The sequence below is a fragment of the Lipotes vexillifer genome, unplaced genomic scaffold (assembly GCF_000442215.2).
Source record: "Lipotes vexillifer unplaced genomic scaffold, Lipotes_vexillifer_v1.1 scaffold335, whole genome shotgun sequence".
Classification (NCBI taxonomy): domain Eukaryota; kingdom Metazoa; phylum Chordata; class Mammalia; order Artiodactyla; family Lipotidae; genus Lipotes; species Lipotes vexillifer.
Genome location: NW_006781329.1, coordinates 502750 through 527153, shown reverse-complemented (window position 1 = coordinate 527153; position 24404 = coordinate 502750). Strand labels below are relative to the sequence as shown.

Here is a 24404-nt window from a genome sequence, read left to right as displayed (position 1 = left end):
CCAGAATCTATAAAATATCCTCCAGCCTTCAGCAGGAGAAGGCAAGTCTGAGATCAACCTCCACCCTTTAGGTTTTCTCAACCCGAATGTAAACGCTGCTTTAGCTTTTCTCTCCAGTGACATGGATGGGCAGGTATTGCAGCCTGTTCACTTTCAACTCTTAGCAGCCCTGCTTCAGAACCAAGCCCACGCAGCTGCCATGCTTCCCCTGCCATCTTTCAATCTGACCATCTCAGATCTTTTGCAACAGCAAAATACCCCTTTACCCTCATTAACACAGATGACAGCCCCACCAGACCATTTGCCAAGCAATCAGTCAGAGAACAGCCGAGCTGAGACCCTTTTAACCAGCCCCCTGGGGAACCCTTTACCAAGCTTTGCAGGCAGTGACACTACTTTTAACCCCCTGTTCCTCCCAGCTGTCACTGGGGCCTCAGGATTAATGGCCTTGAATCCCCAGCTGTTGGGAGGTGTCCTGAACTCGGCATCGGCCAACACCGCTAATCATCCAGAGGTTTCCATAGCAACTTCTTCCCAGGCAACCACTACCACAACCACTACATCATCAGCAGTGGCAGCACTGACTGTCTCAACACTTGGTGGGACAGCAGTGGTGTCAATGGCAGAAACATTGCTGAATATATCTAATAATGCTGGGAATACACCTGGTCCAGCTAAACTGAACAGTAACTCTGTGGTGCCACAGCTACTTAACCCTCTACTGGGGACAGGTCTGCTTGGTAAGTTAAATTTTTTCACAAATTTTTACAAAAGAAACGTTTTTCTAATTCATTTTCTCCTTTTAAAAAAACTCCATTTTGTCACACTATTTTTAAAAATGTTTTTGTTATGTCACAGCTTGCTTAAGGAACTAAATATAATAACACCCACACACAACCATAGTTATACAAACATGAAAATGACTTCTTCCTTTTCCCCTATTCTAGCAATACTAAATATCATTTTAATCTGCTTTCTCTTCTAATTCTGATGCCACCTAAACCTAACCTACCCATCATTCTCTTAAGCCAAGTAGAGTCTTATTTTTCAAATAATTAAAGCACAGGTGCACCGTAAAAATAACATGTATTTGAATTTTAGTTGGTGTGGCATCACAGGGTTAGTATGAGCAGCTGCACTGTGGATGAAAACGGTTTGAGGAAGTGTTTTTCCATGTGATCCCTAAATAAACAAAACTAAATGCTTATCCAGCAAAATAAGAAGCAAGGCATAATAACATTCAAAGTTAAAGTTTGCCCAAGTTCAAGGAAACAGAAGGCCCCAATAGCTACTGCTAGGTTTTCTCAAACAGTATTATTCTTTAGAACTTTGTGGCTTAAAAACAAAATCCTTTATGTAGATTATCTTATCTCAAAAAATTTAGAAAATAATGTCAAGTATGTTCAACTGTTTGATGTGAGTAATTGTAATATAAAGTATAGAGATGATGTCCATAAAGTCTGGAAACATAGGCAAATATACATGATATTGTCAAGGGTATCTTCAGTATCTTAAAATAATATGTTTCCAGATTTCTTGGACACCTTTACAAAAAAGTTTAATTAGTTCTATTTGGCAGTCAAATCAATGTAGTTAAGTAACCTACAAAGCATTACAGATTTACAGATTTCAAGCTATAGGGCAATTTCTATCACGTTATCCTCAAAATAATTTCAGTGTAATTTCAAAACAAGTTAATTTTGAATTTTGAATATAAATGTAGTTATTAACTAATCCTATCTGATTATATAATATTTATTTTTAATGACTGTGACAATGAATCCTTTTGTATTATTAGCTTTCTTTACAATTTTAGTTTTAGGTAACCAAAATACAAAATACATATTTTGTATAGAAAATACATATTAAAACAAAACAAAATACATATTTCTAGACCAAATCTGATTTTATTTGATGGTATTTATTGATGACTGTGGCTTGAGAACTAAATTTTGTAAACAGGCCTGGTCAGACCCACTTGTTTTAACTATCTTGTCAAATACTTATGCTTGCTAAAGCAGTTAGGACTAATTTTAACTTTTAATTGTAGTTGCTCTAACAAAAATGGTTTCAAGGAATTCTGTAACACTGAAAATCAATATATAAGGATTGGCTAGTGGATAGACCAAAGACTTAACTTGTCTCTCCATGATACAAAATCAAAACACTAATTGTGAAAGATGAAATTAAATAATAAAACTACTCTTTCCTTACCACTTAGTAAGACTTTGAGGAGAAAAAGAAAAAAGAATTACCATGTAAGTCTAGTTTTTAGTTTTTGTTTTAGGAATCCTCAACAAAGATAGGCATAGGACCTCCAAAGAATCACATTTGACTTATATTTTATGTTTTTCAAACTATAGGTGACATGTCCTCAATAAACAGTACTTTGAATAACCATCAACTGACTCATCTACAGTCGCTGTTAAACAACAATCAGATGTTTCCTCCAAATCAGCAACAGCAGCAGATTCTTCAGGGGTACCAGAATCTCCAGGCTTTTCAAGGACAGTCCACAATTCCTTGCCCAGCTAACAATAACCCCATGGCTTGTCTGTTTCAAAACTTTCAGGTACTCTCCTTCCCTGGGTTACTTTAGTAGAAAACAATATTTACTATTTGTTTTACTTAATTGGGTGGGAAGAGATGAAAGAAGGTAGTTATGTACCTTTTCACCTTTACTTACTATTATTTCTCAATAATGAATATTGTTAAACATTCCAGTTTTTTGTGTGAAGCATTTTATTTTGTCTGAAGCATATCACTGGTTCTTTTGGAGCTGTTAGTAAAAACTGATCATGTTACCCTGTTAAACCCTTTTGTGGTTTCCCATTGCTCCCATGATTAAAATCCACATCCTTAACATGCTTACCCTGCCTCACTCTCCAGCCCCAGCTCTCACCACTCTCTTCCTGGCTTCAGCCACATGGTCTTCTTTTAGTTCTACAAACTGAATAAATTCATGGTAGATTAAGGAGTTGGATGGAAAGAGTAACACTAAATAAATACATGAAAAAAATATAGAAGATTTTAAAATAATCTTGGGGTAGAGAAGCCTCTTTCAGCAAGACACAAAACCAAGAAGTCAAAAAGAAAAGAGGTAACAGAAGTGAATACATAAAACTTTAAAATCTGTATGACCAAAGGTATTCTAAACAAAGTTCAAGACAGGTGGCAACCTGGCAGAAAATACTTGCATAATAATAGCAAATAATTGCCATTCATAATATTTTTAAAGCCCCTACAAATTAGGAAGAAAAAAGATAATTGATTTGAAAAATGAGCAATAGAAATGAACAGACAATTCAGAGAAAATTAAATAATAATTTGTAATAAACATGAAAAGAATAATCAGAGTTATATAAATTGCAACATTACTGTGTTCATCAGATTGATGATATCCCTTGCTGACAGAGACGTGGGAAAATAGATTCTTTCAGATATACGTTTGTCTGATTATATGCTGATATAGTCCTTTTGGAGGGTAGTTTGATAGTTCAGCAGTTTTAAAATATATATATATATATATATATATACATATACATATACATATACACACATATATACACACACCTCCTTTGACCCAGAAGTTCAACTTTTATGTATCTATTTTAGAGAAATCTTCAAATGTGAACAAAAGGGCACAGTCTACAATGTTCATTACAACTTGATTTGTGGCGTCAAAAATTAGAAACCACTTAAGCAACCATCAGGAGGGAAATAGTAAAATATGTTATGCTATATCCATCTATCTAGTAGTTTACAAGATTAGGTAGATTTATATAATCTGGTATAGAAGATCCACAGGATTACAGAGCTCCAATACTGTAGTATTATAGAACAATACTAAAATACAATACCATTTATGTGAAAGAAAGAAATAAGGCAGGAAGAAAGGAAGGAATGGAAGAAAGAAGGGAGACTAGATATACACCTACACACCTTAAGGTATTAAAACGTCTGCAAGGATGCACTAGAACATTGATCACTTCTGAGAAAGAAATGGCATCAGAGTGGCATGCAAAAGTACAGATTTGGGTGGGGAAGTGATGAAAGCTTTTCTCTTTTCTGACAATGAGAAAATGTTCATATATGTCTTATATAATAAAAGAATTTAAAAGGAAAGGGGACGTGCCCAACCATGTAACTGAGTAAATAGGTAGGTAAAGCCTGAAGGGACTCCATTAGATTTAGCAGTAAGAGCATCACCAGTGACTTGATGGAATGCAGTTTTGGTGGGGTTGTGGGAGCAGGAACCAGACTTCAATGAATGTAAGGATGAGAAAAGAAAGAGTATGGATTACTCTTTCAAAAACTTAACTATGGGGCTTCCCTGGTGGCGCAGTGCTTGAGAGTCTGCCTGCCGATGCAGGAGACGCGGGTTCGTGCCCCGTTTCGGGAAGATCCCACATGCCGCGGAGCGGCTGGGCCCGTGAGCCATGGCCGCTGAGCCTGCGCGTCCGGAGCCTGTGCTCCGCAAATGGGAGAGGCCGCAACAGTGAGAGGCCCGCATAACGCAAGAAAAAAAAAAAAACTTAACTATGAAGAACATATGAGAAACAAGGTAGTGCCCCAAGGCGGGCGTAGGTTGAATGCAAACCTTTAAAATATGGAAGCCACGCACATAGGTGAATGCTAAAGGAAAGAGACCAAAAAAAGTGGAAGAGATTGAACATAAAGAAGAAAAGGGGTAACAGATAAGGCAAGATCACTGAGGAGAGGCTTGGGATCCAGAACATGAATGGAGGACGACTCTCAGAGAGTAGAAGGGGCTCCTCTTACACTGGGAAGCAGGACAGGATCAGGGACACATATACTGCAGAGAAGTGTGTGCTGCAAGAAGGCAGGGAATAGCAGAGTATAAGAATTATGAGAATTCTTAACCTGTGAACTTCATTATCTCTAAGTAAGGTCATTTACTAAGAATACTGTGGGATATGGTATAGCAGCTGGCTTGAGGAAGTGGATAAATATCTGAATAGTTGTGAGAGGGAGTGATACCTAACCAGAGAATCATAGGATTGATGGGAACATAAGCCCCCAGCCGTGGTTGGAAGCCATAAGTTCCTGTGGATAGATACTCAGCATCCTCACTGTACATATAGACATATAAGGTAGGGAGTTAAATTGATCCAAGATTGGGATTTTATCTGATAGGTGTAGACAAGGGGAGAATGGCATGAGAGTAGTTATGTGCTGATAGATCCTAGGTTCTGCTTTAGTAGGAAAGGATATAAAGACAGGAAGGGAGTGATCACTGTGGGGGAAAAATACAAAGTATCAAGGGTCTATAGCAGCAATTCTTAGCTGAGGTTGGTGAAATTAGAATAACCTGTGGACTTTTTCAAATTGCACTCATCATTCCTGTCCTGAGTATTGATATTCTTCCCTGGCGGGCATTCCCTCCCTTCACCTCTTCCCAATTAAGCATTACCTCTGTAGCGAGCCATTGTCACTGTTGGCAGCATGGGGGTGTCCCTCAGGCAGTGGCCTGGTAAGGTTCAAGAGTAGGCATTACTACCCTATTTAAAGACTTCAAAAATTTAGTGTCCTATCAGAAATAGTTTATTGTTAAGAAAGGGGTATATGTATTTTGTTTTGTTTTATCTTATATTGTATTTCACTTAGATCAGTAGAAATATCAGTAAGTTAGAAATCATTTTTAAATCTGCTTTCCTTTTTAATTTGAGCAGTGCTGGTGACAGACTTGTTTCTCTCTTTGAATTCCAAGTTGCAAAACCTGTAATGACTGAAAACATGGAGTCATCACCTGGAAACATTTTGGGTTTTTTTTTTTTTGCGGTAAGCGGGCCTCTCACTGTTGTGGCCTCTCCCATTGCAGAGCACAGGCTCCGGACACACAGGCCCAGCGGCCATGGCTCACAGGCCCAGCCGCTCCGCGGCATGTGGGATCCTCCCGGACCGGGGCACGAACCTGTGTCCCCTGAATCGGCAGGTGGACTCTCAACCACTGCGCCACCAGGGAAGCCCACCTGGAAACATTTTGTATCCAACCACCTCAACTTTAGTTTTCCTAGAGAGTGTTTAGTAATGAGGATTTTTTAAAAAAATCCTGTTACATGTTTTAATCAAAGAAACAGTACCCAAATATAATCAAGACATAAGCCTTTCTATACAGAGTGACTTTTAATTTCATTTTTGAGTCTTGTTCTTTCTTTATATTGCCTTCCTTGTTATATTTGTTTGTCTTCTGGTAAATCTTAAAATTATGGTGTTTCTCTTTAAGGACTTGAATATTTTTTTCTCTCTCTCTCACTGCTTCCTGTCTATTTCTTTAAGGTGAGAATGCAGGAAGATGCAGCTCTCCTAAACAAAAGAATAAGCACTCAGCCGGGGCTCACAGCACTTCCCGAAAATCCAAACACTACACTTCCACCTTTCCAAGATACATCTTGTGAGTTGCAGTCGCGGATTGACCCATCTCTTGGTCAACAGGTGAAGGATGGCCTCATTGTGGGTGGCCAAGGTGATGCTTCCATAGATGCTATTTACAAAGCAGTTGTTGATGCAGCCAGCAAAGGAATGCAGGTTGTCATCACCACTGCAGTCAACAGTACAACTCAGATCAGCCCCATTCCAGCTCTAAGTGCCATGAGTGCCTTCACTGCTTCAATTGGTGACCCATTAAGTCTCCCCAGTGCTGTCAGTGCGGTCATTCATGGACGAAACATGGGCAGTGTTGATCATGATGGTAGGCTGAGAAGTGTAAGAGGGGCTCGGCTGCCCAGCAATCTGGACCATGGGAAAAACTCAAACGAAGGAGATGGGTTTGAATATTTCAAGTCGGCAAGTTGCCACACATCTAAAAAACAGTGGGATGGGGAGCAAAGCCCTGGAGGGGAGCGAAACAGGTGGAAGTGTGAGGAATTTTTAGATCATCCAGGCCATATCCACAATAGTCCTTGTCACGAAAGACTCAACAATGTCTCTACACTGCCATTTCTGCCTGGGGAACAGCACCCAATACTGTTACCATCAAGAAACTGTCAAGGGGATAAAATTCTGGAGGAAAATTTCAGGTATAATAACTACAAAAGAACTATGATGAGTTTTAAGGAGAGACTAGAGAACACTGTGGAAAGATGTACACACATCAATGGGAACAGACCTCGACAGAGTCGGGGCTTTGGAGAGCTGCTGAGCACCACAAAGCAAGACCTGGTCCTAGAGGAGCAATCTCCGAGCTCCTCAAATAGTTTGGAAAGTTCTCTGGTCAAAGACTACATCCATTACAATGGAGACTTTAATGCCAAAAGCATTAACGGGTGTGTACCTAGCCCTTCAGACGCTAAAAGCATTAGTAGTGAAGATGACCTAAGGAATCCAGACTCCCCCTCTTCAAATGAACTGATACATTATAGGCCAAGGACGTTCAACGTTGGCGACTTGGTCTGGGGCCAAATCAAAGGACTGACTTCCTGGCCTGGAAAATTAGTAAGAGAAGACGACGTTCACAGTTCTTGTCAACAAAGCCCCGAGGAAGGGAAGGTATACCAATCTTTATCCATTGTCAAATACTAACCTTTGTTCAGATATCAATTATTATTTTTTGTTATCATCACTTTGGATTCTTCATGACTCATTGAGGTCTCACAGACTTCTGGAGCATAAAATGAAGAGGGGATGGTTGTAGTCACCAAAATGTCATATCGTCAAGGGGTGAGTTGTGAAGCATTTGTAGATCCCACTAGGGCTCAGGGTGGCTCTAACCCAGGAACCAGATTTCCAGAATTTTGTTAACTTTGCCTTCCATCCTTGCGTGTACCTAATTCTTCATTCATACACAGAGAATGAAGGCAAGTGGCAGTGATGGGAGAAAAAAAAATATGGTGGTTGCTGGAAACCAGCAGTGTGGCAGAGGTAGGGGTCCTCCCAGGCAGCAGGAAGTGTCAGGGTACTGCATCTCTCCCATATGCTGACATGTGACACATAGAGCTGGCGAGAGGGTAAAATTGGGGTGGAGTTGCAGCCATTTCTGGAAGCAGCAGGTAACATCTGAGTTCAGAATGGAGTCTCCTTTCAGGAAACGTTCTGGGTCTTTATAACATATGGAAATGTTTAACCCCATAGTCTGGTTCTACTTAACACAATCTGATCACATAAATTAAATGAAAACTTCTCCATGAAACTACCATTCAATTTAGAAGAAATTAGTAGGGGTCTTCTGAGCTTCTTTTTCCCCCTCACAATTGGTAGAATTGACTCACTAGGCAAGAAATATGCAGAATGTTTAAAGTAGATAGAAAAATTTATATCCGAGCAGGAGGAGATAATAATGTACATTCCCCACATATGATGAAGAAACATGTAATTTTTCATCTCCTTAGGAAATAAAAATTCCTCTTACAGGTATATATTATTGTCTTAAAGAGTATATTGTATAAAGCTCTTTCAACTCTGCTCAAACCTCCACTGGCATTTAGGTTTCATGGCAAAGGAAACCAAAAGCATTCTTGCCAGCACAATAAAAGGATTGTCTTTCTCCAAATGACCGGGAGGTCCTTTAACCCGTTGCTTATAATGCCTAATATATACTTGTCAGGATACACTCTGGGCATAATGTTTCTACCTTTGATAAGAAAATGAATTCCATACTCCTATTCACAAAACATTTTATTCTCTAATCTCTCTGAGACCAGACAATCATTCTTTAGTTGATAAACCTAAATATTTTTGACAGTTTATTCAAAATATAATTAGAAACAGCAAAACTGGGCTTTTATGATATAAACGGACCTGCTACACATACAAGATGTAGACATTAAACTGTTTTATAATCTCTGTGCAAATGAAACCAAGTCTTTTTTGTGTGCCATTTTACCAAAAAAAGCTTAACTAAGGAAAAGATTATGGCCTCCCTTTCCTGGAAACATTCTTCCTGTCCTAAATGACTTGTCTAAATATCTTTTTATGTCCTCAGGAGAATAAAGGCATGTACTTTCAACACATTTCACATTAAACAGTGGTCCTAATCTTCTGCTTAGTCTGTGTTAGCAAATTCCTGAGATTTGAGTTCCTCACTAATGTTTAAGAAGATGCACGTAAAAAAAAAAATCATTATCTAAGAGTCCAAGAAACATTTATTTTACTTTATTTAAATATTCAACTGATTTTCAGTCACTATAAAAGTGGTTCAAAAATCCAGATTCTTCTTCTTTATTATAGACACTAGGTGGATTCCTAATAGAGAGCATAAAATTGTTTCTGTAAATTCAAATATCCCCCCTCCCATTGGCTGACATTGTAATTTTGCATTCTCAAAACTTTGATATCAAAATCTTGATATCAAGATACACTAAAAATACTTCCGGTAAATCAGAAAAAGTAATTGAAAGCAAACATTTAGAGGTGAAAAACTGAAAATTTATAATAAAATATTAATGATAACACATGAAATATTTATCTGTCATTAAAAATCAAGGTATAACAGCCTTAAAAGCTCTAGGGCACTTAACATTTAAAAAAAACCTCTGGTCTTTTCAGGACCTACCTCACTTTTGCACATAAAAAAACAAAGTGCTATTTCACAAACCCTTTTTTCCCCCTATAGTTCACCAAACAAAGGAAGGGCTTCCTCATACCTTATTTAATGATGCCCAGCTAGCCAAACCCTGTTCTCAGTTGATAATACCAAGAAAGGTGAAATTTCAAACACAGATCTCTCTGACTTCAAGCCAGATGTCCTCTGCCTCATGTCTTGGTGATCCTGGTCTACCTAGAAAAGATTAAACTATGGTTAATATCTGTGTAAGACAAAGCATGATCTATTTGAAAAGATCTCCTATAAAACATGTTTTACAGTAAAATTGGTTTAAAATTGTGAACCAATTATGATGTAAATTTTATTTACATAGAATGCCTTAGTCCTCACGATATTGGATAAAGTCTTCCACGTTTATAACTAGACTTCCGCTTTTAGAAAGGTAAGCAGTGTATTAGGTTTCCTTCCATATACTGCCTGACATTTTAATGAAGTCGAGAGGAAGACAGAGACTGACTTCATAAACTATTTGTTTATTATAGTAAAATCTTATTAATTCCGTCTTGCTGATGTGGAATGTGGGACCATTTCCCCCAGTATGTGTCTCTGTAGTATCTCAGAAGAAAAGGTTCGCTAAATAGTTTGCTTACACATGATTATTTAAAACCTTCTTAGCCTCTCAGATTTTCATACTAGTATTTCTGTGTCCACCCAAGTATGTAACTTAATCCAAGATTCTGTCAGATCCCACCAGATAAAATCTGTGTTAACTCAAGTTTTAGAATAGATTTATTATCTTACCTCCTCCCATCCCTCACATCTCACAAACTTATCATTTGATTTCTGTTACAATCTTTGTTCTCAGCAAGTCACTTCAAATTCTTTTTGGAAGCAGGCAAAGTAGAAAAAATAATAATAATTAATGAACACAATTGCAGGTTACTAGTTCAGAGCAAGCCAGGCCCCTCTCATGTTTTCAGGTTGCATGAGTGTTCTCCGGACTGAGAGGTCAGGGCTGTGATTGGAGCAGGCGCTGAGATCTCCAAGTTGTCCATAACCTGATACTTTAGCCAACTGTTTGTCATGATAGTAAATGACTTGGTCAGCTTATGATTTTAGAAAGATATTTTTAATCTTCCATGGGGTGTTAAATGTAGCAGAATTACTAATAATGCATTAGAAATGTCCTGCAATTTCTGAGATTCCTTTCAAGGAGGTATGATTTCTAAATATCAAATACTGTGAGCACAGTCCTCAGAGAACTAGAGAGAAAGCCAGGTGTGGCAAAAAAGAGGCCTGGGCTTTGGGCATTCTTGTGTGAGCTTAAACGCACCTCTGCCAGTTACCTAAATGGTCCTGAATAGGTATATTAATCTCCAGAGCTGAAATCTCCTCACTGCTCAAGTGGGAATATTAATTCCTACTCAGAATGATGTTTAAGAATTAAATGCATTACCATAAATAGATGGTACACAAAAGAGGCTCAGTAAAAGTTAGCCTCCTCCTCTCTGTTGTCTATATTAAACAACCTTATGTGTATGTGCTGCCGAAGCAAGCACTGTATTAAACAACCTTAGGAATTTGGATTCCACCATTATAGAATTGTGATCATTTGACCTTCATTATTGTTTACCTATGCATTATCTGTGTAAAAAGGACTTACTAACCAGGCTGGGGGTGAAAGGATAATAATAACATATTTAATGAATGAAATAGTTTATAACTATTTTTTCTGAACCTCAGGACGTTGCATACAAATTGGCATATGTGATTATAAGTTACTATTAGCTGTTCATTTTAAGCAGGAGTTCTACTTGGAAGCATTTTAAAGTACTTAGTTTGTTGAGTGAATTTGAAAGTCCCCCTCTCCTCAATGTTTCTAAACACTATAAACTCAGACTTTCTTCCTCTACCTTCCTACCCCACAAAACACTCAACAATAATTAGTAGAGATTTTTAACAGTCTGTGTAAAGTTGCACTGAATCACCCCTATATAATACTGTCCCAACATTGAAGCTATGTGACAGCACCGAAGGATGTTATGTGCCTTATATAATACCATTCAGGAAGTGGTATCTCCTTACTAATTCATTTTTTTCCTTTGACTATCAGTTTGTAACGAAGTACATTCTAGAAGATATTTATACTTTTTCTAAAGAAGTGGTACAAGCTTCTATCTGAGCCATGAACCCTTTATGGTTTCAGATTTAGTGGCCGAGAGTAAGACCTCAGTGCTTAGTCATGGCTGGAGAAATGTACTGCCAGATCTTGGCACAGTATTAAGGAATTCTTGGAAAGGAAAATGGCTTCCACTGGCATTATACCTATACACTATGATGTACAAACATTTTAAGCCTGTGAAACTATGGGGGGTAATGGTTATTTTTATGTATTTATTTCAATAACTATTTTAAAACAGGAAAAATGCTCTTTTTTTCTAAGATATATTTTGTAATTATCATCCACCATCTTTGACCTTACATTAACTAGCCTAAAAGGATTGACTATCAAGTAATAATCAAAAAATAAAATTCTTATTTTTTTCTGAGTAGATTATTTTTACTCTTTTTGCACACTGTCCCATTGGTCTTCATATTTCATTGTTACATTCGATGTGTGTTCTGACTCAAGCCAAATTTAGGAAAGAATTTATTTCTATATTGGCACCAAAATGTTTCCTTTCAGTGAAATGTTTGTTGTTGTTGGACAGGTAGAGACATCTCCTGATTACCCAGAAAAGTTCTACATGTTGGTTCAACACCACTTGGTTAAATGAAGACGTTTTTAAAAGCAATGGGTAGGGTGCTCATTCTCTAGACTCACATTTTGACTTTTTTCCACATGGTTATATTTGACAGGTAGAGGTTAAAGTAGCTCTCTGAATGGTTGTTTAAAACAGAAAGAACTCATCATTATTAAAACTCATGCCAAATTTTTTTTGACACAATCACTTTCTGTATGTCAGTTCAGTATCACATGCACTCACGTTTTGATGGTATGGAGCAAAACCAGAGATAGTTTACAGTGGCATTCTGGGGATGTGTAACTTAAGAAATTGAGCCTGGGAACTAAATTTGGGAGGTATGCCCTCCTGTGAGGTTTAAACACTGTTACTTTGAAGAACATTCTTTCTGGGCTTGATTATCAGTGTTAACTATTTATATTCTTTGGTACTATCGTTCTCTGTTGAAAGTGTTCTTTGTGTATTCCCTTTGCCTTGTGTATTTTCTTAACCACTTCTGGAAATGAATTATTTTCTCTATACCCAGTCAATATCCACAATATTTTGGCTGCATTTTGGCTGGTGGGGCGGCTGGGGCAATCAATGCTCTGTAGCAACAGAATCTTTTTGAGAAAGGAGCAAAATAGTTTTTGCAAAGGAATAAGCAAGATAAAATCCAGGCAAACAAAGTCAGTGCCTGATCAAAATTTGAAAGGTAATAAACATGAAAAACTAGGTAACACCAAAAATACGAATATTAGGGAAAAGACTAAACTGAGTACAAAGCTTAGGTAAACTTTAGTAAATTGTGGAATATCATGAACTTTTTTTTTTTCTGAGAAAGATTAAAGAGGAAAAGGAGGACTGTCTCCATTCATAGATAACTGAGACCAAGCACAGAATTCTTGAGATTGTTAATACAGTTGTCATATGGTTAGTAGCAAATGAAATCTCAGGTATGAGGCAAATACATGCTTCTGTTATATGGACTTTTAAACAGTGTATCCTTAGAAGTACAAGTTTATTCAAAACATTTAATTCTATATGTCATATGGATCTATATGAAATGTATTGTCATATTTAGAATAGATTTACTCTAGTCCTATAGTATAATTCTCTAGTACTTAAAAACGCTGCTATCTGAACTGAAGAGGAAAGGAAACCAAGAAAAAGCCTCAGATAGTGCCACTGACTAAAACTGTAATAATGTGGATTTGCTTAGTCCCTTTGAAAAAAATTGTGATTCACTTTATGGATTTTTCCTTAAGTGCTATTGTTGGAAAATTAGATTCATCCTTTCTGTCACAGGTGAGTCAATTTTTTACCCCCAAATTATTTGTTTATCATTAATTCCCATACTTGCAAAACTGTTGAAATATTGCACTTAAGTTAGCAAGACATTTTCAGCTTGAAGATTAAAATAGTTACTATTAAAATAGTTACTATTTAATAAATATTTGATAACAACAAACCTAATAAATGCCTCCTATTTGCTTATTGCTTCAGAACTGCATTTCCCAGACTTCAGCTCAAGTCACATGGTACCTGTACTATTAGTTAAAATTTTTCTTCAAATTCATTTACTCATTTATTTATTCATTCAACAAATACTTTGGGCACGTATTATGTAGGCACTATTCAAGCCACTTTAAAAATAACTTCTAGTCTTATTCTAAGATATATGTGAAATCACAGGTATAATGTTTTCGTATTTTTCTAATATAAATTTATATGGGTATATAACTATTAAAAATGATTAAAGGTCTGTCCATGTTCCACCTAAAACAATTTCACATGCTACTGGTGGCACTTTGGGAAAGACTGCTTTGGTGTTTATAAAGCACCTTCCTATTTATAATCTTTTTAGATCCTCTCCATAAAGATGTGCACAATTATTTCCATTTGGAGCTCAGGGAAGTGGCATTCCTAAGGGCACAAGTCACAAGCAGTTAAACCAGGCCTCAACCTTGGTCTCCTAACTCTAAGCTTAGTACTCTTTGCATGATACCATTCCCCCAACAACAGGAGCTGATGACACTGTAGAAATGGGATGGGAAGTGAAGAATGAAAAGGGGCGATTGAGGTCAGCTGTTTTATCTCTGTTATGAAATCTGTGACGTGGCTCTGCTCTATCCTTTGACCTTTGTGTGACAGCTTTGCCTCAGCCCTAAGTACCAGCAAAGTAATCACCAAGAGATTTAATCCTGTTATCAGGGATTAAAACCTGCGGGGAGTTTTGACATCTTCTCTAGTTAACTGGCTCTATTCAAAAGTGATCTAGGATCTTTGGTCCAGGTTCTTCTAATACATACTATACCTCGCTTTCAGAGGGTCACTTTGGCTCTCTGAAATGTTTGTGTCTCCTTTTGTCATAGACTTACTTCTGAGATACACTACATGCTACTGTGCTGACCCCAGATCAAACTTAATTAAATTACCAAATGTTTAATACGTGCCTTTTGAACAGAATAAGCAACCAGAGCTTCAGACTTGTTCAGAAAACTCAAACTTCCACCATATAATACTGTCTGGCTCTATGGGTATGTTTCTAACCCTATGGAACAGACTACAGGATGATTTATGTCAAAGAATTATTATATCTGAAGAATCTGAGTGAATGAAAGAAGGGATTTAGGATTCAACATATGTGTATATTGATACGTGAGGTAATATATGTACTATAAATACATATAAGTTCTGGATATCTTTTTCTAATTCTAGAATGACGTATGTGCAGAGTTATACCATGATAGCCATTACTGTTAGCATCATCACTGTTAGAATAAGAATATGTTGGCAGATTATTGGTAAAGATACATTATAAAGTTCTCCCCCAGTTACTCACCAAGATAGGAATCAACTTATGGAGCTTCTGCCTTTTGGATATACAGGAATATAAGATTATGAAATTACAGATTAAAATAGTGTCTTAAATTACTTGCTCCTTCAGTGTAAGTTTTATTTTAAAATATGTATGTGTTTAATCTTTTTAATGTTATATTTATGTATTTGATTCCCAGTACTTTCTTCATTTACCAGTTAGCTAAGTAATTTATGAGGGAGTATTCATTAAATCATTAAATATAATTTCTATTTGACTAGAGATGGAATTTATTTTGTTGTTCTCTGATACCTTTGGTGGTGGTGGTGGGGTATCTTTAAAGACTTTCTTGAATATTGTGTAAGTAGATGAATATTTCCCCAGAAAAAACACACCCACTTCATGTATTATATTTCATAATACAGAAGAGTACTAAAATTGTGAAACCAAATAAACTAAACATTTACTTGTGGATATGTATGATCTTGTCATCTCAGAAATACAGAGTGATGTGTGTCTTACTTATATTTAGTTTCAGAAAGCACCGTCATTGCTTTCTCTTTCAAGGTCATTGAATCCTTTATAAATAATGTAATTTATTATGAGATACCATAGAACCTTAGAGGCATATTTAAATGAAGAAATCATGGTAGAGAATTAGTTCAAAAAAATCACCAGAAAATTATCCAAGCATAAAAAAATTTTTGAAGATAAGTTTGAGCAAGTATCATCTAAATATCTATAAAACTATAATTGGATTTAAAATAATTTGACCTAATTTTTTGAGTATTGTGTATATACATATATACCTACATGTGTATATATGTGTGTGTATATATTTATATATATACCTATATATATTATGTATATTTCAATGTATATTAGAGTTGATGTGGTGGAGAGAGGTTGCTTTGGAGTCAGATCTGAGTTTCAGTGCTGGCCATGTTGCTTAAACTCACTTAGTCCCATCTGTAAAGTGACAAAACAATACTAGTGTGCAGTATTACCACATTAAATAATAAAACAGTACCTTCTACATAATAAATGAACAAGAAATGCTTTTACTGCCCCTTATTTCTTAATTAAAAACAAAAATAGATGATTTTTTTAAAGTAGTTCAACCTAACTTAGTTTTTAAAATTAAAACCAATTGGGTAAGTTTTCGTTGTGATGTGTTGCCTTGTTTCACTGTGAATCTGCTTTCTGTTGCGTCAATCCCTGCTGAGATCTCTCACTACACCAGTTTGTGTCTAACAGAAGTTTATGTTACAGGAGAGCTTTCTCCTGGCTGCCAAGAAAATAATTTAAATATAAGCAGAATTAGCTATAAATTACATAAATGTGTGAAATATCTTTCATACTTTCTTTGTGTGAGTGAATTCAAGATAGAACCTCATTTCTAATGTGAAATGTGAAAAGGTATCCAGGCACTTTTTTTTAAAAAACAACGCATGGATATATTCATCTTACTTAAGCTTTTCCAGTCCCAATAAGACACTTCATCACTCCTGTAGAATTGTTACTGGAACAAATTTCTCTCTTGTTCTGGCACAATAGATTAGGCATCCCCAATGAACATGTGTATATAAAACATTTGGATACTTTGGGACAAAATACAGAAGTCATGAAAAGGAAAATGTTTCCATTATTTGACTGTTTTTCTCACTGAGTAATTAGAAATGCTTGTTTTCAGACTTGATAATGGAGACCCTTTGTTAATCATTACTGTGCACTAGATTTGAAGGGGTCAAAGAAAAATTATTTATGAATGGTGTTCATGAGTCAGGAAGATTTAAAGACAAAAGTTAATCATTTCCTTGCTTATTAGTGTAAATTTTCTTACCCACTAGGCGTTTTGGCAACCTCTGAATTTTTATACAAAAGTAGTGTAGGAATGAGGGAAAAACTGGGTTAAGGGATGGTGGGGGACTTACTTTGAAGCTATATTTACACAGCAAGCAGTACTCTTTCTACTCAGATTGTGTTCAAGATCAATAAAAGTAGCAGTGTTTTTCTAAATGTGTTTTTATTCACATACAACATTTCCTATTTATTAATTGCTTTTCTTAGGAGAAGTGGCTTCAAGAACCATGAAAGAGTTTATAAGGGACAGGTGGCAAAGGCTGCACCTCCCCTTCCCCACTAATCCCCCAGCCACCATTTAGTGGCACACTGCGATGAGATAGCAGACGTCACATAACCTAGGCTGGCGGGGGGGGGTGGGGGTGGAGCAGGACAGGGGAGAGGACACGCCCATCAGGTGTAGCAACACCCTCTTCCCACATTAAGGAGTACGTGCAGCTTAGTGCCCCACTCGTTCTCTGGCCTCTGCAGAGCCTAACGCATACTGAGTAACACTAGCTGCTCTCTGCTTAGCTAAGTGTTCAGCGTGACTTGTTGCATTTTAATTCTCACAGCGATTCTAGCAGGAAGGTAGGTATTATTGTCCTCATTTTAAAGAGGAGGAAACTGAGGCTCAGGAAATTTAAGTGTTTTATTCATGCTAGAAAGTGAGGAGGTGGGATTCAGACTTCCATCTGCTGGCTCCAAAGTCCACCCCCTTCACTAACCACTGCTCTTGTTCATCCCTAATGAAATACAGCTTTGCAATTGCTGAGCATCAGGCAGTGCAGAAAGCAAACCAGGATCTCTGGTTTATATGATTTTGTGAAATGAAGGTTATTTAAATTCCAAGTTTTGTTCTTAAAACATTATTTTGAAAATGTTGACACTTTTGAAAGCCAGTCTTTCATTTCCCCTGATGTTGCATCCTGGGAGCCGCAGAATCAACCTCTGCTGGAGTGAGGACAGAGCATTTGACAGGGCAGTGAGAGTTAAGCCTCCCTTCCCCCAGTGCAGCACCTGCTTGTACAGCAGGAAAATAAACACACTGTTAACAATTGCAGGTCTGGGTAATGTGGTTTGGTCTTCATGCCTTCACTCAGGTGGAGCCCGAGAAGTTGAAGACACTAACAGAAGGTTTAGAAGCTTACAGCCGAGCCCGGAAAAGAAACAGAAAGTAAGCACTATTTTTTTTCTGTTTTGTTTTTCAAGGATATAATTTACTGGTTTTCCTTCAAAGGGACAATGAAATCTCACTGATTTTGTCCATCTTGGTTCTTGCCTAAGTACTGCTTAATAGTTATCATCCAAGAGGACCATTATAGATAAATTAGCTACACAGAAAATATTTTCTTAACAATTTATACTGTGTGTGGGGTTTCCCACTTCATCAGCTCTTTCCTTACTCCTTCCATCTCCATCCCTCACATTTAATGGGAAAGGAAATATGATTAATATTCTCAACATGTAGCAATTAGTCTCTGAAAGTGTAGCAAAAGTATATCCCTTTGTAATTCAAATACTTTGGGAGGGGGAATACCCCCTCAGCCCTAGTTGTGCACATGTGAATAACTTTGGCAGATTAACTGTTAGTCAAAGTGATGGTAAATCATTATTTTTTCTTGGGGCAGGGGCAATAGGCTTTCTTTGGAATTATAATAATAAGTTGAACTTTGGGACATTATTATTATTCAATTTTTTCTAGATCTTTATAGTCTGAGTAAATGTAGTATGGACAAGTAGATAATGTTTGAAACACAATTTGACTGTAATGCAATGTAGTTTTATATATCATAACTATTATTTCATTTTAAGGTAGAGAACTATAAATGTGCTTCTGTATATGTACATGGAAAGTTATTTTAAATATGTATATAATCAATACACATGCTCAGTTACTATAATTTTCATATTATCCAACATCTAAGAATTATGAAACATAATGATTAGTAGTATATCTTGTATAAAAGACTTATATAATGATAATAATATCTATTAAAGGGCACTCATTCTCTTAGTGGTGTCTTCAGTAATTCTTGCCAGAGCTAAAATTTTAGAACTCAACAAATCTTGGGGAGACTGTCTTCACCTCACTAGAATGTCTCAAAAAGATGCCAGCTGCAAGGAGTAAACTCCTGTGCTCCTATGTTCGGGACTCCTTTGGAAGGTAGCATGTTGGCACTGGTTGTGTGAGGGGCAAGTGAATTGCCAGATTCACTATAGATAAGGCACACAGTGAGGCAAGTCCCCTCCCCTCTATTCTGACTGCAGTGACACAATGCAGAGCTTAGTAGTAGAATAAAGCCTATAAAATTCATACAAGGTCTGGATGAAAGGAGGGAAATTGCAAACTACCTACGTCACAAATTTTCAGTGGGCCATTTGCTTTAGAATATTCAATAGTACTTGTTTTTTATTTTTATTTTTTATAAATTTATTTATCTATTTTTGGCTGTGTTGTGTCTTCGTTGCTGTGCGGGGGCTTTCTCTAGTTGCGGTGAGCGGGGGCAGGCTTCTCATTGTCGTGACCTCTCTTGTTGCGGAGCACAGGCTCTAGTCGCGCAGGTTTCAGTAGTTGTGGCATGTGGGCTCTGTAGCTGTGGCTTGCGGGCTCTAGAGCTCAAGCTCAGTAGTTATGGTGCATGGGCTTAGTTGTTCCGTGGCATGTGGGATCTTCCCGGGCTAGGGCTCGAACCCGTGTCCCTTGCATTGGCAGGCAAATTCTTAACCACTGCACCACCAAGGAAGCCCGATAGTACTTGTTTATTGGATGTAAAATATCCCTGAAATCTTTTCTTCGGTGAGGTATGCCAGTTAGCTGGATTATGTGCAATATATCCAAAACTGTTGATAACACAGAAATAAAATAACTCCTCCAAATATTTAGATATACTGCCTTGAAATGAGTTGTATTTTCCCCATAAATTTGCTATTAAGCAATTTCTGAAAGGTAATGAGTAACAAACAGCAGTTTAAGCATTTTTCCTCAAAGCCAGTTTACTATTTCTGGTGAATTTATACGAGTCCTAAGTGGCATTATCTAAAGGGACTCTCATGAAACCATAAACTTAAGAGTATGGATTGGAGAGGTAAAAGACAAAAATATGAAGCAAAACAGTTTTGTTTATCAGACTGTTGTCTAAGTAAACTGACTTGGCTTATAAATGCCTAGTAGAATGCTCTACATTTTGCATATATGATTTAAAATCCATTTTTCTATTCTCCCAATCAGAAGATGGGCCAGAATTACTGAACCCGTTTATAGATGAGGACACTCAGACCGAAATAGCTTAAATAATTAGTTGAAGGTTACATAATGATAAATGATATGTTGAACCCAATCACTTATTTATTTATTTAATCATTTATTTATTCTCCAATTTAAGGAGATTAATTTAGCAAAAAACCTGTGCCAACCAGGCACAATGCTATAGTCCCTGGACATCACTGTTTAGTGAAGGAGGCAGATGTAGAAACAAATAATTAAGATGCTAAAGTTGCAATGACAGGAATATGTATAGTATATTTTGGGATCACAGAGAAGTGGCATTAAACTCAGGTAATGGAAGACGTCCTAGAGGAGCTAATAGCTGAGCCAAACCTTACACACTGCATAGGTATTAGCCAGACAAAGGAAACGAGGATGATGGGGTGGGGGTGGGAGATAGCATTTAGATAGTATCAGCAGTTGGATGTAGGGGACAGGAAACTGTAAAAGATGAAGCCAAAGATGTAATCAGGAGCCACACCATAAAGGGCCTAGTAAGGCCTCGTGGGTCTTTATGTTATTGGAAGTCCCTGAAGGGGACAGGTGGTTGGATTTTCACTTTAGATATAGCTATATGGAGGATAAATTTTAGGAGAACAGTATTGGAGACAAGGGCATCCATTTAGGAGGCCTTGTCAGAGGACAGGGGAGGATGAGGACTCAAACCAGGAGGGGAGCCATGAGAATGGAGGAGAAGGAATATGATCAAGATATATTTATAGGAGGTAAAACTGACAGAACATCATGGTGATTTGGTTGGAATGTGAGGGAGAGCAAGCAATCAAGGACAACTCTCAGGGTTTTAGCTTGGGTGACTTCATGGGTAGTGGAAACTGAAATGGGGAGCACAGGAGAAAACTGTTGAGTGCAGTGTGAGGTACCTGTGATCCCACAGGTACAAGTCTGAAACTGGGAAGAAGTGGTATTTGATTATGTAAAACTGACTGCAGTCACATATTACCACTTTGAATAGTGGGCTAAGGATTGAACGCTGGGGCACTTGAACATTTATTAGAGATAATGAAGGAGATGGGAATAGTGATCAGAAAGGAGGGTAGGGGAGTTGGTTTTTGGCCTGAGTTGAAATCCTGTTTCCGTCACTACATAGCTGTGTGTACCCTTGGGTATGTTATTTAACCTCTCTGAGCCTAAATTCTTCATTTCTAAAATGAGGATATTAATTCCAACCTCTTAGAATTGTTATAAAGAGAACCTTAACCTATTACTTGGCACGTGGTATTTAGTAAACAGTTATTTTTATTGTAAAGATACAGTTGAAACAAACAAAATCATCACGTGTTTTTGCCAGCTGAAACGTTCTATCACCATATTAGACATTTAGACCATTGTGTAGTCATTTTAATTCTCAATATCCTATAATCAAGTCAAACTGTACAATAAATAAATATCTTTAAAGTGATGTGCTTATTACAGCCTAATCACAAAAGAAATATTAATGTATTCATTGAAGAATCACTCAGGGTCATTTTCTACTTAAAAGAGGAAATAGCTTCATTAAAGAAAAAGATTACATAGCTTTTAGGTATGATTTTAAGTAAGGATCAAATCTTCTGCCTATATGTACATATATATTTGTTCAGTAACCTTATTTTTATGAATCTGGAAAGTGATAAAGTAATAACATAAATCACACTTTTACTTTAAAACCAAGAAATGATACTTATTGTATTAAATTTTCTTTATCTTTTAAAATTGAAATATAGTTGGTTTACAGTATTACTTTCAGGTATACAACATAGTGATGCAATATTTTTATAGATTAAACTCTGTTTAAAGTTATTATAAAATACTGGCTATATTCCCTGTGCTGTATGTTATATCCTTGTATCTTATTTTATACCTGGTAGTTTATACATCTTAATCCCCTTCCCCTCTCTTGCCCTTCACCCCACCCCCTCCCTACTGGTAACCACTAGTTTGTTCTATGTATCCGTGAGTCTGTTTCTGTTTTGTTACATTCATTTTCTTTGTTTTTTTTTTTTTAGATTCCACATGTAAGTGAAAACATACAGTATTTGTATTTCTCTGACTTATTTCACTAAGCGTAATACCTTCCAGGTCCATCCATGTTGTTAAAAATGGCAAAATTTCATTCTTTTTTATGGCTGAGTGGTATTCTCATACTACTTCTTTATCCATTCATCTGTTGATGGACACAATTAGGTTGCTTCCACATCTTGGCTATTGTAAATAATCCTGCTATGAACATTAGGGTACATGTATCTTTTTAAAGTAGTGTCTTCACTTGATATATCGAGCTAGTTCTCCTCCCTTCAGATGTGGTCAGGGATACGCGCACCGGCAATGGCTGCCTCTGCCCTGGTCAGAGGGTCTGTGCGGGCTCCATTCCCTCTAAAAGTGTGCACTCTCACTGGCAATGGCAGCCCCTGCTCTAGTGGAGAGCAGCGCCCGAGCGAGAGGGGCTGGAGCAGCAACCCAGTGAAGGCTAGGGAGTGTGCTGACAAGCCAGCCAAAACACCAGGCTGTTTCCAATATGCTGTCTCTCTGCTGTGTGCGTGTGTGTGTGTGTGCGCGCGCGCGCGCGTGCGTGTGCGTGTATGTGTGCGTGTGCGTGTGTGTGTGTGTGTGTGTGGCGGGGGGGTAAGCAAGTCTGTGCATGCACTCTTCAAGAGCGGAGTCCTGGTTTCTTACAGCCCTCCAGTAAGCCCCACTTGTTTTCAAACCAGCTCAGGGGCTCATCTTCCCAGTGTTGGATCCCAGGGCTGGGGTGCCTGAATGTGGCTTGAGCCCCATGCTCCCCAGGGAGGATCTCCAAGCTGGTGATGCCCCCTCCTCTTCTGTGTGCGACTCCTGACCAGATATCTTCTCCCCCCTTCCTACCAGACTCCATGTGGACCTCTCTCTACAGTCTTTGTTGTAGAGGAGTCATTATTGCTAGTCTCCAGGTCGTTTTCAGCGAGAGTTGCTCAACAAATAGTTGTACTTTTGATATATTCATTGGGGCAGGGGGTGGGGTGTGCAGGTAGGTTCAGTATCCTTGCACTCCACCACCTTGATCTCTCATGTGTTGAATTTTCTTAAATCTGCATACTTTCCCTATGGATTAGGTTTTACAATAGAAGTTTCTTGACATTTATGTCTTATCCAAGTTTGTTCTGTTCTACATGAAGTGAGTTGCTTAAATTCTGAACTGATAGTCCAGAGCAACGTGCACTTCTCATTTCCCTCTTATTTCTCATACCATTCACAGATGTGTACCTGGCTATTTTTTTTTAACTAATGAGGATAAGGGTAATGTGTGACAATGTAGGCAGTGAAGGTAAGTGGCAATTATCTCCGTCAATAACTAGAAATGTGATTATATGAACATCTATTGCTTAATCAAGTAGCTTTTAGAGTGTCCATCAGTAAAAATGTTTACTATTAAATGTCAGTGGGGAAGAGAGAATAGTAGAAGAGACTCCATAAAGAGGTCCTCTGGACTAGAGGACTGAATTTTGACTAATTTTTCATTTCATGGACTCATGGAGCTTTCTCTTCCTCTTTTAAGCTCATTTTTTCCTGACTTGACCAGCTAGTGTAAAAATTAGTATGCAGATTTGACATCTGGGAAACTCTCTTTACCTCTTGATTCCAATGATGTATTCATGTAATTTCCTGCGCCACATCTCCATATTTATTCTCTCTTCCAAAAGTAGTCATTTCACCCTCTAATAACTACTTAAGTTTGTCAAAGGAAAAACATACTAATTACCTTAAATTGATACAAGGTGTTTATAAACATTTTAAATATCTTGTTGAAGAATGAAATCACAAACTCCTAAAATTTTGTCTATTTAGTCAACAAATAATGTTGAATTATTTTTATTCTTTAATGGTGATGTCACTGTAATTTTTCATAGTTAGGGAAAACATTTTTATGACTCTATTACTTTTGAAAACTATTTGTAGTTAAATATCCATCTTCTTCGCTATAAAATTGCAGTTGGTTTCACCAATTTTCCCTAAAAAGTCATGCAGTATTGCGTACAAACAGTTGTCATAATACCTACTTCATCAGATTGTTATAAGGATTAAATGAAATAATGTATATAAAGATTTAATACAATTCTTGGCACATATAAACTTTTCAATAAATACTAGCTATTTTTGTTATTAAAGGTGAGAGAACCAAGATTCTCTGATGGTTTTTCACTGAAACATTTTACCTCTTTTTAGATATTTAGAACTTTTACATAGTCAATTTTTTTTTTTTTTTTTTTTTTT

The 24404-nt window shown here is 37.2% G+C and overlaps 1 protein-coding gene across 1 annotated transcript in view; it reads left to right on the top strand.

Annotated features, from left to right (window-relative positions):
- Positions 1–24404, top strand: part of MBD5 (methyl-CpG binding domain protein 5) — a 54560-nt gene that overhangs the window by 24122 nt on the left and 6034 nt on the right. Inside the window, exons 6-8 of the mRNA XM_007454550.1 lie at positions 2361–2572; positions 6301–7509; positions 17992–18065. Coding sequence (XP_007454612.1) covers positions 2361–2572; positions 6301–7509; positions 17992–18065 — 1495 coding nt within the window. The remainder of the gene's footprint in view (positions 1–2360; positions 2573–6300; positions 7510–17991; positions 18066–24404) is intronic.